The sequence below is a fragment of the Oryctolagus cuniculus genome, chromosome 3, assembly GCF_051225735.1.
Source record: "Oryctolagus cuniculus isolate XC-2025 breed Fujian yellow rabbit chromosome 3, ASM5122573v1, whole genome shotgun sequence".
NCBI classification, from domain to species: Eukaryota; Metazoa; Chordata; class Mammalia; order Lagomorpha; family Leporidae; genus Oryctolagus; species Oryctolagus cuniculus.
In genome coordinates, this window is record NC_142869.1 from 24,573,505 (window position 1) to 24,589,315 (window position 15,811).

General features: G+C 39.1%; 1 protein-coding gene across 4 annotated transcripts in view; it reads left to right on the forward strand.

Annotated features, from left to right (window-relative positions):
* BARD1 (BRCA1 associated RING domain 1) overlaps positions 1–15,811 on the forward strand; it is an 87,919-nt gene that overhangs the window by 20,519 nt on the left and 51,589 nt on the right. For all 4 annotated transcript variants that reach the window (XM_008259118.5, XM_089328991.1, XM_017343084.4 and 1 more), the window contains one exon: positions 12,278–13,221. In XM_008259118.5, the coding sequence (XP_008257340.5) occupies positions 12,278–13,221 (944 nt within the window). The remainder of the gene's footprint in view (positions 1–12,277; positions 13,222–15,811) is intronic.

The window sequence follows — 15,811 nt, forward strand, 5'->3', positions numbered from 1 at the left end:
AATTTACTGAAATATACTTTTGCAAGATAAAATACAACATTTTTCCATGTTTCACTTTGCTAGACTGAATTAATTAGATGATTGCATTTTGAAAGAACAAAAATCTAATATTCATTTTCATTTCTATTAAAATGGGGGTTAATGTTTTTCAGATTGTTCTTAGGCTCTGTGTATTAACTATATATCGTCCCATTGTGCTTTCTGCTGAGAACTAATTGACTGTGGAAAGAAAGTAAAATGTTTTGAATCTTCATAATTGGGTATTGGAATTGTCTTTTTATTGATCAAATGGCATCATTTTAGTGTGCATTTATAGGAGAAGCTTTTCTTAACTAGTAGTAGGCTGGCATTATGACTGAAAATACAAAGGTATTTGGCTTCTTTTTTTTTCTTTTTTTTAAGATTATTCATTTATTTATTTGAAAATCAGAATTACAGAGAAAGAGGGAGACAAATAAAATGAGAGAAAGAGATCTTCCATCCCCTGGTTCACTTGCCAAATAACCCCAACAGCCAGGGTTAGGCAAGGGTGAAACCAGGAGCCAGAAGCTTCTTCCAGGTCTCCTACTTAGGTGCAGGGGCCCAAACACTTAGGCCATCTTCTACTGCTTTCTCAGTTACTTTAGCAGGGAACTGGATTGGAAGTGGAGCAACTGAGATTTGAACTGGTGCCCATATGGGATGCTGACACTGCAGATCTTGGCTTAACCCACTGTGCCAGAGTGCCAGCCCCCAAATTAGTAGGTTTCTGTTTTTATATCTTTCATTCTGTGAATTCTGATAATGATGTTACTGTCAGATACCGAAGATGTAGTTGATTAAGAAAACTAAAGAAACAAGACAGATTCTTCAGTTCTGCTGACTAGAATCCATCTTTTTAAGGAGAATTTAAATCATAGTCTACTTATCAAAAGTTTTCTTCATCTAGTTCTTTACATCATTGTCTTAGATGCCATTGTTTTATGTTAAATCGTGCTACTGTGCCAAAATTTTACTTGTTTCCAGATGTAAGTATATACACATTTTTTTTAAAGTGAATATTGGTTTTAAAAAATAATAGCATGGGGCCAGTGCTATGATGTAGTGGGTCTCTTGGCTCCTAGCTTCGGATCAGTGCAGCTCTGGGCATTGCGGACATCTGGTGAGTGAACCAGCGGATGAAATCTCTCTCTTTCTCTCTCTCTGCCTCTGCCTCTCTGTAACTCTGCCCTTCAAATAAATAAATAAATATTAAAAAAGAAGATAATATTTGGGGCCAGCACTGTGGCATAGTGAGGAAAGCCGCCACCTGCAGTGCCGGCATCCCATATGGACGTCAGTTCAAGTCCAGGCTGCTCCACCTCTGATCCAGCTCTCTGCTATGGCCTGGGAAAGCAGTAGAAGATGGCCCAAGTCCTTGGGCCCCTGTAGCAGTGTGGGAGACATGGAAGGAGCTCCAGATTCCTAGCTTCAAATCAGTGCAGCTCTGGCCATTGTGGCCATCTGGATAGTGAACCAGTGGATGGAAGACTTTCTTTCTCTCTCTCTCTGCCTCTGTCTCTTTGTAACTCTGCTTTTTCAAATAAATAAATAAATCTTAAAAAAAATTAATATGATCGTAAAACTCTTGAAGAACACATGAGGAAAATTTTTGTCATTAGTTCATCTGAACTCTTTCTTTTTTAGAGGAAATACTGATAGTGTTTTTTTTTTTTAAGTTGAAAGCATTAGTGTATGATCTTGCACCCTCTCCATCTCCCACCACCTGTCTCCTGTAAATAGCCATGGCTGGTAGGAGGGGTTCCTAATCAAGGGTGCATGCATCTTTGGCAGTGTTTGGATTTGGGTGTGGGGAAAAATCAGTGAACACTTGGCTTAAGTGTACAGTACCAAAAATAATCATGTGTGGGTCTTTCACTAGATTTATTTTTTTTAATTTTTTTTAATTTTTTTTGCTGTTGTTAAGATTTATTTATTTTAAAAACAGGTTTCAAGAGAGAGACAGCTATTTTTCCATTCATTGGTTCAGTCCCCAAATGACCATAAAAGCCCAGGCTGGGCAAAGCGAAAGCCAGGAGCCAGGAGCTTTATCTGGGTCTCCCACTAGAGTGCAGGATCCCAAGCACTTGGGCCATCTTCCACTGCTTTCCCAGGCACATTAGCAGGGAGTTTGATTGGAAGTGGAGCAGTCAGGACTTGAACTGGCCCCACATGGGATGCCAGTGTTGCAGATGTTGGCTTTACCTGCTGCGTCACAATGTGGGCCCCAGCTTCTAATAGATTCTTAAGGATGTGTCATTTGTTAGTATTATTAGCCATGCACTGAAATTTAGCACACTATTTGATATTTGTGACTGTCAAGATACTCTGATTTGACTCGACTCTTTTTTTTTCCTCAGAAACCTTTTAATTAAGGTATACAAACTTAATGCATTTCATAAATATAACTTTAGAAACATACTGATTGTGATTCTTTCCATTGTACCCACACACTGCCACTCCCACCCTTCTTCCTCCTCCCTCTCCTATTCCCATTCTTATTGTTTACTAAGATCTATTTTCAATTAATTTTATACACAGAAGATTAAATCTGTACTAAGTAATGTACAAATACTAAGCAAGCACAAATAGTATGAAAAATAAAACGGTTCCTCAATAGTTTTTTGATTTCTATTTTGATTTCTTCTATGACCCATGTTCATTCAGGAGCATGTCGTTTAGCCTCCATGTGTTTGTATATGTTCTAGAGAATCTTGAGTTGTGGTCAGAGAAGATGCGTAGTATGATTTCAATTTTTTTGAATTTGCTGAGACTTGCTTTATTACCTGGCCTGTGGTCTGTTCTAAAGAAAGTTCCATGTACTGGTAAGAATAATGTGTATGTATTTTGCAACTGTAGGATAAAAAATTCTGTAGATATCTGTTAGGTCCATTTGGTCTATAGTGTCAATTAACTGTTGTTTCCTTGCTGATTTTCTGTCTGGTTGATCTGTCCATTGCTGAAAGTGGGATATTGAAGTCCCCTGTTATTATTATAAGGGAGCCTATGTCTCCCTTTAGATTCATTAATATTTCTTTTAAATAGCCAGGTGCCCTGTAATTTATTATAGTCACATTTTCCTGTTGAATGATTCCTTAATCATTTCATAATGCCCTTCTTTGTCTCTTCTAACAGTTTTTATGTTAAAGTCCATTTTGTCTGATAGCTACACCAGTGCCTTTTTGGTTTCTGTTATCATAGAATATCTTTTTCTATCCTTTTACTTTAAGTCTATGTGTATCCTTTTTGGTGAGATACGGTTTCTTATAGGCAGCAAATAGATGTTCTCCCCGCCCTCCACTTAGTCAGTCTATCTAGAGAGTTGAAGCCATTTATACTCAGGGTGACTATTGATAAGTAATGACTTAGCCCTGCCATTTTTTCCATAAATATTCTTATTTTTTACTTTGGATTTCCTTTATACTTTTACTGGGATATTTTCTGCCTTCATCTTCTTTCATAATGATGACCGTGTTTCTGTGTTTTTGTGTGTAGCACATCTTTAAGCATCTTTTGTAAGGCTGGATGAGTTTTGACAAATTCTTTAAATTTCCATTTGTTATGGAAGATCTTTATTTCACCTTCATTCATAAATGTGAGCTTTGCAGGGTACAGTAATCTGGGTTGACAGTTTTTTCTTAAGACTTGGAATATATCCCATCATTCTCTCCTAGCCTATTGGGTTTCTGATGAGAAGTCTGCTGTGAGTCTAATTGGAGATCCTCTGAAAGTAATCTGGCGTTTCTTATGCACATTTTAGAATCCTTATGTTTTACTGTGGAGAGTTTGACTACAATGTGTCATGGTGAAGGTCTTTCCTGGTCATGTCTATTAGGAGTTCTCTGTGCTTACAGTACTTGGGCTTCCCATTCTTTCTCCAAATTAGGGAAGTTTTCTGTAATTATCTCACTAAAAGGGCCTTCTAATCTCTTTGCACACTTTCAGAAACTCCTTAAGACCCATATGTTGGATCATTTGATAGTAACCCATAGATCTCCAACAGTTTTTTATTCTAATTTCTTCTATTTTTTTGGGTCTGACTATGTGTGGGGAGCAACTCGGACTAGACTAAGTTACTGGAATTAAGACTTATTCTATGCATCTGCTCTCCCACAATATGGCGCTGGGAGAGGAGTAAACAACTTGTACACAGCTGCCTCCAGTTCGACCAATAACTTGCAGGAGCTGATCCTGCTCCTGATTGGAGGAGAGCAGCGTGCTCGGCGTATGGGTAGCAGAGTTGGGATTGGTGGAAGAGGACTATAAAGGAGGAGAGAGACAACATGCACCAGGAACATCTAAGGAGAACATCCTGATAACATCTGAGCAGCCCCCGAGAGAGCCGGCTGGCGGTGTGCCGCTCCCCCGCGGAAGTGGGGAAAGTGGCAGGGGGAGCCACCCTTCCACGGAGGTGGAAGGGTCAGCAGCAAACCCGGGAAGGGCCGAGCAGACAAAAGAACAGCGCAGGGTCCTGTGTCGTTCCTCCACGAAGAGGGGGAGCGACAACTATGAATTTTTCAGAGATTTGTCTTCTAACCCAAATATTCTTTCTTTTGCCCCACTGAGTCTGTTGTTAAGGCTTTCCACCACATTCTTTGAAATGAATGTTGAATTCATTTCCAATATTTCGTTTTGATTTCTCTTTAAAATCTCAATTTAATTAGAAAAATTTTCTTTCATGTCATGTATGTATTTTTGTAGTTCATGGATTTGCTTTTGATTATGTCTAACTGACCCTATAATCAGTTTTTGAATTTCATGTCTGACATTTCTTCAATCTTCAGTTTCACATTCTAGTATAGACATGCTGTTATGTTCCTTTTGGGAGTCATGTTGTCTCTTTATTCTTGTTTCTTGAATTGCTGAGTTTATCTTTAGGCATTTTTGGAGATAATTGTTGTTGTATTTTTCCCTGTGATGGCTTTTATCTTTGGACTATACCTCTGTGGATTAGTGGAGTTTCTGCTGTTTCAGTGAGTACCCAGAGGTGTGTGCTAGGTAAGGCTGGGGAGCTCTCTCTGTTCAGTGTTCCAGAATGAGGGGAGTGTCCAAGGTGGCTACCAAACTGGGTGTGGTAAGCCTTTTATTGTTTCTTTATATCAGAGGGGAGGTTTGTTCAGCTTTGTTGGTGTAGTCTCATGCTTACCTCTTTTCCTTCAAGAAGACCAATGCCTGGGTGCTAGCCCCAGTGGATACAGTATTCATCTGCACTGCCATAAGAACCACACAAAGGATCCATGCAGTCCTCAATGTGAGCACAGATCCTGGAGCAATGACCCTCACCAGGGAATCAGGAAGCCCTGATCGTGTGGAGCCTCCCACAGTTACTGCCTAAAGTCCCAGCCACACCCTGCACCCTCACACATGGCCACAGTGTTTTCACAGTCTCAGCACACAAGGCTCCCACAGTCACGAACACCCAGCCCCAAGCCCCCTCTCTGTTAATGCTCCCAGCCAGACTCAGGTGTTACCTCTCGGCTGGTTGCTGAGCACGTGGACATGAGCTAGTGTAGCTGTTACGTGTGTCCAAAATGGCTCCAGCCACTCTTGGCTAGTTACTGGACACAGGTGCCTGGTGGTCAGGGGGAGAGAAACAGGCACCCTTTTTTTCCTCTAGGTTGGCAGGTATACTGTCCCCTATAGGGCTCCAAGCAGAACTCACTCAGGCTCTTTCTGCAGCTTTATAGCCAGTGGCTTGGGCTGCTGCAATCTGGTCTCACCTCACTCCAAAGCTGGTGCTGAGGCTCTGGGCTGCTGGGGTCCAGAGTTGTGAATGTCCACACTCTCCATGTAGATCCACAGTATTTATTTGAAAGGCAGAGAGAGAGACAGACAGACAGACAGACAAAGATCGATCTTGCATCCGCTGTTTCATTCTCCAAAAAGTCACAACAGCTGGGTCTGAGCCTGGCCAGGAACTGCATCTAGGTCTCTTACATGAATGTCAGGGACCCAAGTACTTCTTGAATCATCTGCTGCTGCTTTCCCAGGCTTATTAGCAGGGCCCTGGATTGGAAACGGAGCCCCAGTATCCTAACAGTTCACTGTTAAAATGATACTTAGGGAGCTGGCACTGTGGTGCAGTAGGTTAATCCTCCGCCTACAGTGCCAGCATCCCATATGGGCGCCAGTTTGAGTCCCGGCTGCTCCACTTCCGATCCAGCTCTCCACTATGGCCTGGGAAAGCAGTAGAAGATGGCCCAAGTGCTTGAGCCCCTGCACCCACGTGAGAGACCCAGAAGATACTCCTGGTTCCTGGCTTCAGATCGGCTCAGCTCTGGCCATTGCAACCATTTGGGGAGTAAACCAGTGGATGGAAGACCTTTCTCTCTGTCTCTCCCTCTTACTGTAAATCTACCTCTCAAATAAATAAAAATAAAATCTTTAAAAAAATGGTAATTAGGAAAAGTGAGTTTTGGACAAATTTCTGCATAGGACCTAGGTCCTTTTAGAATGGTGTCTTCATCAAAGTAGAATTGGGAGCTGGAGTGAGAATCATGGCTATTCATTTTCCAAAGGCCATTTTTTTTCTTTGTTACAAAGAGTACTAATTACTTCTGTGCACACCAGACTTTACTTAAGATGAGTTGAAAATTTGATGTTTAGATAACATTATCAGAATTTTTGTAGGTAGATCATCCTTTTCCCTTATTTTGTATGTGAAGAAGTTAGACCCCAGCTTACAGAGGACAGCCATGATGTGTGTTTCTCACACATCATTTTTCCATGTAGTTCAGGTTTTTCATTGCAAGTTTAAGTGTTCATTCTGATTGTTGAATTGAGCTTAGTTAAAATGATGTGACATTGTGAATACAAATAATTCTAAAAGAAATTCTTTGAATTTAGTTTAAATATATTTTATAATGGTAACATCCTTCTTTGCTTCCTTGATAGAAAATGACAACAAATCTAGAGTGTAAACATACTGAAAAATAAGGTATACATACCTGTAGTTTCTATGGTATGTGGCTTTTTCTACTCTATATAAGTTGCATTATCACTAACTTCTCCCAAAGTTCTCCCCAAACTAGCCATGAAGAACATTTGAGATTTTTTTTTCTGGAGTATTACCCCTGTTTTTCTTTATAATTTATCTGTTCAGATATTTAATTCAGTACCTTTGTGTTAATTAATTGATAAGCACTTCTGAAATTAAAGTCAAATGTCGGTTTGTCTTCTTTATGAGACTGGAGAATATCATTGTAAGGTTAGGTGTTTAGATTAAGTGATCCCTAAGGTCTAGCTCCAAAATTGTATGGTGCTATTAAATGGTCATGTGTTGAAGATGATGAATTGAGTGGAATGGTGGAACATCTCCCACATTTTCTCTCTTTTTCAAAACCCTGTGCTTCACAATTTATCTTCCAAATGAACCTCGTTACTTGCTTTTACTATAAAATGCATAATTACTGTAATTAAGGTGGGTAATTAGGAAGAACTTGTCAAATCCTGGACATAGTATATAGTATACTAGAGATAAAGAAGCCTGATTTATAGCAATACTTTCTCAAATGAGCTTCTAAATACTAGAGCAGGTTTTTTCTTTGGTTCAGTATACTTTAAAGAGCAGAGACTGTCAGATTTTTCTGACAACCATTTATGGATAATTTCGTCGTATTCTTTATCTATATTTTACCTTATTCTTTCTACTAATGGAGTTAAAAACTTTATAGTTTTCATTTTCTTTCAAATCCCGGCATATTAAATCAGACCTCACAGGTGCTGGTCAAGTTCTGTGAAACTTGTTGGTATTGGTGACTTTAATTATGCTTTCATCAGCTCACAATTCTCTTCCTGTTTTCTGATTTAGGGAGAGATATTGGTGTTTTTGTAGTGATTACTTAGTGTTTCATATATGCTGTGATATTTTTATAATAGATGGAAGATGAGTATTTGAATAGCTGTTTTGCTGTTTTTTTTTTTTTTCTAAATAGAACTAAATACTTCTTAACTTACAAAATAATCATTCTTCAGTGAAGGCGTTAATGTTGCACAGATGGTAAGCAAAGTACTCGCCTTTGATTTTTAATAAGGGACTAGTTAGTCAAAGAGATTTCTCAACTTCTGTTGTGAAACCAATAATTGAGAATAATTTGAAAGGCACACAATGTGCATCATTATAATCCTTTGATGTAGATTAATGATAGCTAAATCACATTTTCTAATTGCCTCTCTTCTCTATAGTTTATTATTAAATTTTAAGAAAAAAAACTTGGCTTAGCAGCTCTTTGATAACATGTGCATTTCTGTTCCTTGATAGTTTGTGGTATACTCTGAAATATTTAAATTCAGGGAATAGAATTCTCTTAATTGTCATCATTAAGAAATTTACTATGCAGAGAAAGAACCAATATTTTTCTTCATATAATGGATATGATAATTCATCATAGAAATAAAAACCATTGTAGCTGTCAATAATATGATTTATGTTCTAGCAGTAGTGTTGTTTTTGCTTTTTACAATTTTATCTTAGATATGATGCCTAAAATTCCGAGTTACAGTCATGTTTGCTGTGGTGGTTCTTGCTTGGTTATACCAAGGTGCATAATTATACCCTTCCTGGGCAAAGTTATCATTAGTGATGATTAGTAAAATTATTGTCTTTATACATATTACATGCATATGTACTATCTTCATTTATTCCCTTATAGCCTGGGAAATATGTACACCTGAGTTTGAAATTGTTGTATCTTTAGATTTAGATTTTTTTAAGTCAATTGAGTGTATTGCTACTTCTTACAAGCCTTAATTTTCCTGTAAATGCCCAATTCTTCATTTTGACAGTTTTATAAATGTTGTGGACTTTGGATTTGATTTGTTTTTAACTGAAAATGTCATCACCTGGTTTGAAAAGAAATTTTTAAGAAATCAAATACAAATTTTTAGAGACTACCAGAGGATTAACCTTTAAGTCTTTGTAATCTTGAGTCTTTTTAAAAAGGTAATCCTAGTAACATTTCATTTTGACCTTTCCTCTAGACTTGAGATTATATAAAAAATGGCTTAGTTTTGAAGTCTACTTATCATTGCAAAGAAAAGACCTTGTTGAATTTAGATATAAGTCTCTGTGTGAATGGGTACCTTGTTCTGATTGTTTTGATTTCCAAGATCCTGGCTTAGTAACACTTCGTGGATCAAGTGATGTTCAGTTGCAACGTAAAAAGGATAGGAAGGTCTGCCCTGTTGTTTCCTGCTGGTTTTATTTCTTTGCTCTCATGTGATGTTTTCATTTGATGGCCTTTTTGTAGTGGGATGTAGTTTGATTTAATTTTTTTCTAGGCAGGAATCATTTCTGAAATTTCTAAAGTTGAAAACTAAATATTTCTCAAAACTTGGCATTTTCTATGTTTTCTTACCAGTTTAATGATTATTTCATTTTATGCCCAGGGCTTAAGGCCCAGGACCAGCAGATTCAGATTCTGACAATTCAGAGAACAACTTGGAGACATCTGTGAATTTATATTTCTTTTACTCACAGTGGCAGTGAGAAATGCACAAGGAACATTCTCTTGCCCCCGGTGGTGGTGGGGCCACAGTAGATATCCATCTTTGTGTCTGTGGCAGTAGTCGGACACACACACAGAGACATCTACATATACACACATTCATATATCCACATAGAGCCACATCCCCAGTAGCCACATACACCCATGCATTCACACGTTCACAAGCAGCCATGTTTAGCCATGGCCCCCAGTTGCTTATATGGGTTTACATACAAAAGGGCCCAGAGCCAAACTCTTACATAGCAGACTTGTGAGCAGCTAGCCAACCAGGTCCACCTGTCTGTTACTGTGACACCGGTTACCATGGAGGCATGGATATGTGGGAGCACAGAGATAAGGGGGCAAGGGCCAAAGCAATGGGAACTTGATATCTTCATCTTCCCAAGTTCATCTCAGTTCATCCCAAGTTCTTATCCGTTTATAAAGACAGGGCTTTTATAAAGACAGGGCTTTTGCGCAGAGTGTTACCTCTTGCTTGGGATGCCCACAACCAGTGGAGTGTCTGGCTTTTGCGCAGAGTGTTACCTCTTGCTTGGGATGCCCACAACCAGTGGAGTGTCTGGATTTGAATCCTGGCTACTCTATGCTTCCAGTCCAGCTCCCTGCTAATGTGCCTCTACCACCCACATGGGAGACTTGAATGGAGTTCCAGGCTCCTGGCTTCAGCCTGGTCTATCTCTAGCTTCTGTAGCCATTTGGGGGGTGAACCAGCACATGGGAGCTTTCTTTGGTTTCAGTTTTTTTTTTTTTCTCTCTGTCTCTCTTTCTCTGTCATTCTGCCTTTCAAATAAAGAAAAATAACTTAAAGGAGAAAAAAAGAGCTTTTGTCCTTAGTTTATGGGAAAAGAACAGACAGAAGTGATTTTGAACTTTAGACAATTAAGATTTTAATTAACAATCTTCTGGTATATTAATACTTTTAAGCTGCTGAAATTGTAAGATAAAATGTTCTGTATAAATGAAATTTTAGTTAACAGTCTTCTGGTATATAAATTTTAAGCTGGTGAAATTATAAACTTTCTATGTAACAAAAATGAAAAGAATTTTTTTAATTCAATAATATACTTTCTCAAACTTTTAAAAAATTATTTATTATTTGAAAGTTACAGAGAGAAGTAGGGAGACAGAGAGCAATTTTCCTTCTGCTGGTTCACACCCCAAATGGCTGCAATAGCTGAAGCTGAGCCAGGACAAAACCAGGAGCATAGAACTCCCAGGAGAGTTGCAGGGATCCACACACATGGGGCCATCTTCACTGCTTTCCCAGGCACATTAGCAGGGATCCAGATTGGAAATGGAGTAGCTGGGCCTTGAACTTGTACCATATGGGATGCCAGAATCACAGGCAGCAGATTTTTTTTTTTTAATATTTATTTATTTGCAAGTCAGAGTTACACAGAGAGGAGAGGCAGAGAGTGAGGTCTTCCATCCAATGGTTCATTCCCCAGTTAGCCACAACGGCTGGAGCTGCGCCGATCCAAAGCCAGGAGCCAGGAGCTTCCTCCTGGTCTCCCACGGAGGTGGTAGGGGCCCAGGGACTTGGGCCATCTTCTACTGCTTTCCCAGGCCACAGCAGAGAGCTGGATGGGAAGTGGAGCAGCCGGCGCCCATATGGGATGCTGGCGCTTCAGGCCAGGGCTTTAAGTAGCAGCACCACTGCGCCAGCCCCCAGGCAGCAGATTAACCGTTGTGCCACAACACTGGCCCCTCTCTTATGAACATTTTAAGAAAAAAGAATATTGGACAGAAATTTATTTCCCGAAACAATGAGAAAAATGAAAATAAAATTATGTTGTATTCGTATTTAAATTTTACATATTTTTAAGAATAAGCATGTTTGAAAATTTTATTATCCTAGAAACAACAGACATGTCAGTTCCTCCAAGGTGGTGATACCAGCCTGTAGGAATAAGACTCACTAATAACCATTGGTTTTTTTCTTGAAGAACCTTATGTTTGGAATCCATTTTATTAAAATTTCTCTATGATTCTGTAGGATAAATTTGTTTCAGGCAACTATTGTTGCTTTAAAATTTTTTTTTTTTATTTGAGGGACAAAGGAGCAGAGAGACAGAGACAAAGACCATTCTTCCATCTGCTTGTTCACTCTCTAAATGCTCACAACAGTCAAGGCTGGTCCAGGTTGAAGCCAGTATCCTGGAACTCATTCCAGATCTCTGACAAGGGTGATAAGAATCCAGGTACTTGGGCCATCACCTCTTGCCTCCCCAGTGCATACACATTAGCAAGAGCTGAGTTGCCAGAACTCAAACCCAAGCACTTCTCTATGGCATGTGGTAGTCCCAAGCAGTTAACCATTTTCCCAGATACCTGCCCCCATAAGCCGTTTTATGCAGAGTTCTCTTCATCTTAAAGGACAAGTGACTTCTCAGGAGGAAAATGTAATTCGGGTTATTTCTTTTTCCCCTCGCTCCGTTTTTTTTTTAATAAGACAAGACATTCTCGGTCTTCTTTTTTGATAGAATAAATAAAATAAATTTTCTCTCCATTTTTAAAAAAATAGAATAAAACATACTTCAAATGATCTAATTGGCCAGAAGAGATCTGTGTTCATTTGAACGATTATTGTCTGGCAGTATGAAATTATTTATTGGGCCAGTGCTGTGGTATAGGTTAAGCTTCCGCCTGCAGTGCCAGCATCCCATATAGGCACTATAAAATAAAATTCCATAGAGTTCAAGATGAGAGGTATTGAGTTTTTATCACAGATTTTGCTTCCTTTTTTCTAACAGATTTGAAAGAAGATACATCTAGAACACGTTTATTTAATGATGCAGAAAGCAAGAAGAATTCAATAAAAATGTGGTTTAGTCCTCGAAGTAAGAAGGTTAGATACATTGTGAGTAAAGTCTCAGTGCAAACCCAGCCTCAAAAGATGAAAGATGAAAATACTCAGCAAACCTCAATGTATGAATTTGTCTCTGCAACTCCTCCTACAGATGTTCCTAAGAAGGCTAAAAAGAATTCTACAACATCTGGGAAAAAGCAGAAAAAGAAAACTTTAGCTGAAATCAACCAAGAATGGAATTTAGAGGCAGGAAAAGAAAATAGTGAAACTGACTTGAAAGATGAATGTAAGGAAAAGCTGGTATCCTTTTGTAGCCAACCATCTGTTATTGCTAGTCCACCCGTAAACGATGAGATAGACTTACTAGCAAGTGGCTCTGTCATAGAATGTGAGCCTTTAGGAAACTTAACTGAAGCCACTTTGCCTCTGGCTGAGCAAATCGAGTCTCCAGACATTGAGACCAAGAGTGAAGTGACTCTTGAGGAGGTCTGTGAAAACTATCCTACATCTAAAAGATCTTTGCCATTAGATGGAAAAGGAAAACGTAGACTTCCCAGTCCTGTTTCTAAGAAACGAAGAAGCAGCACTCCAAGCACTAGTAGAGATTTTCCTAAGCAAACAGAGATTTCAGAAAATGTGCCATTACCTAATTGTTCCTCACCACCATCAAACAAACATAAAGTTGGTACCACATTGAGCAGAAAAAGCAGTAATGTACCAGAGGAATCCCTGAACCTTTCACCAGGTACTCCACCTTCTTCCTTGAATAGCTCAACTTACAGACGAATGATGTCCAGCCCCTTGGTACTGAAGTCATCTCCTGGTAGCCTTATGGCTGGGAAAAGGAACCATAGAGGAGAGACTCTGCTCCATGTTGCTGCAATTAAGGTAAGATGCTTAATCCAAAATACAATCTGGTGCGAGACCGCGGAGTTTATGAAAAATGGCCTAAGACTGCTAGGATAATTGACCAGCTATAGCCATGCTGCTTCCTCTGAAGCAGAGAAGCAAAATTCATAGGTACTGCAGCTTTACCTCAGTTGAGCTTGGGTCTGGAAAGTGTGATCTTATAGGTGAAAACTGGTTTCAACATCACAGCTTCTTCTTGGCCGAGTACCTTTGCTGCTATTGTTATCATTGTGTTTACTCATTCTTCCCATGTTTTATGAATGCAGACAATTGCTAAGTGATTGCTCGCAACACATATTTACCTAGCAAAAGAGCTCGCTAGCACTGTGGGAGGGAGCCAGCTTCTTTTCCTGCATGGTCATTCTAGTGGGCATTGCAAGAACTGGAAAGGTTGAGGATGTGGTCTGTACATTTCTCCAGCGGACTGGACATTGGATGATGAGATGTGAGTCCTGCAGTTCACCACCAAAGGAGCTGCTCTGTGCCCCACCATGAGCCTGTTCATTGAAGTGAATTCTCTTTAATTGTTGCTCTGTCGCCTGGGAGGTGGCAGTGATAGGTTTTGGAACTTTGGCCATTTCCTTAGCATGAAGCCTGCTTGTTGTGTTTATTCTAAATTGGCACAAGTTCAACATATAAAAGGGAGCAGGAAGCACCATAGCTTTACAGACTTTGCTGCATTGTCTCATGCAAGTATTTTTCCCCACTGCTTTTATTTCAAATTAAGGTGGAATACTCTATTTCTTTTCCTTTTTTTTTTTTTTTAAGATTTATTTATTTATTTGAAACTCAGAGTTACAGAGTGTGCAAGGCAGATGCAGAGAGATCTTCCATCTGCTGATTCACTCCCAAAATGACCACGATGGCCAGGGCTGGGCCAGGCCAAAGCCAGGAACCAGGAGTTTCTTCCAGGTCTTTCATGTGGGTACAGGGGCCTAAAGACTTGGGCTATCTCCTGCTGCTTTTACTGGGCACTAGCAGGGAGCTGGATTGGAATTGGAGCAGCCGGGACCCAAACTAGCACCCATATGGGATGATGGCACTTTAGGCAGAGCCCCAGCCCTCTACACCACAGCCCTGGCTTGGGATACTCCATTTCTGATGCCAGTGAAGGCAGGGGGGCTTTCAATATGACTTCATACTAGCGGTCACATATCCTTTGGTCAACTTGAAATTTTGGAGTTTGATTATATTTTGATTTTCTGCAAAGCATGATATAAAATCAGAATTTTTTGTCATCTTTTTCTTGTATGTGTACTTCATTGAACATCTATAATCCCAAAATCTGAAGTCCAAAATGCTCCACAATCTGAATTTTTGAGTGCTGACATGATACCACTATGAAAATTTGTTTTACATGCATACTATAAAGCTTTGTTTTTGCACACAAAATTCAGGCTGTGTGTACAAGATATACCTGAAACAAATGAATTTCATTTGGGTCCTCTCCCCAAGATATCTCCTTACGTGTATGCAGACATTCCAAAATCTTAAAAAAAAAAATCCCAAGCACTTCTGGTCCAAAGTATTTTAGATAAGGATATTAAGGCTATTGCATAGTTATTATGTTAACAGTGCTCCATAGACATAAAAACTAATATAATAAGTATTATTCTGCATTCTTTTTTTTTTTTTTTTTTTGACTGATACATAAGTATTCAGGCTACTTTGATTTCTACATTTTAGAATTTCTGGGAATTTTCAGATCATCAGGCAAATATCTACTTATGTTAGTAGAAAAATTTTCTTGTAATCATGAGAATAATTTGTCTTTATTAACAAGGATCTGAAGATCTAGAGTCTAGGCCTGGGTTTGCTAAAATTTCTTTTTTTAAAAAACTAGGTATTCTGAATTTTTTAAAGATTTATTTGAAAGACAGAGGTACAGAGGGAGAGAAAGAGAGAGAGATCTTCCATCTGCTGGTTCACTCCCCAAATGGCCATTGTGGCTGGGGCTGGACCAGGTGGCAGCCAGGAGCCTGGAACTCCACCTGTGTCTCATACATGGGTAGTGGGGACTCCTCGTGCCATCATCCACTGCATTCCCAGGCGCATTTAGCAGAAAGCTGGATCTAAAGCAGAGAAGGCAAGACTCAAACCAGTGTTCCAACACGGAATGCTGACAATCTAAATGGTAGTTTGACCTGCTGGGCCACACTGACCTCAGGATTTTAATTTCTGGAATGGCTCTTGGAATCAGTATCCATTTTTTCTCTCTGTTACTTACTTGTTACCTCTAAATCTGCCTTTGTGGTGTATCAGTAACATATAACAATGTCGACTAGGTTATTAGAGTGATGTTTTATGTAATTTAATTCAGTAAAATCTAGGAAGCCAAAGAAGTGTTAGCATATTTTAGGAATCCATTGCAGATGGAAATTTCTTTTCCTAACAAATTTCTAAATAGAAAGGTTTTAGGTACGTAGTTCATTATGTGTCAAAACCATTTTTACTATATTAATTTGTAATGTCCTATGTTTTTATAAAGACATTTATTATTAATGGTACTTTAAAAGAGCTAACCTTTCTAAGAAGGGAAAGAATCTTATGTGTGTTTTGGGAAAGTTAA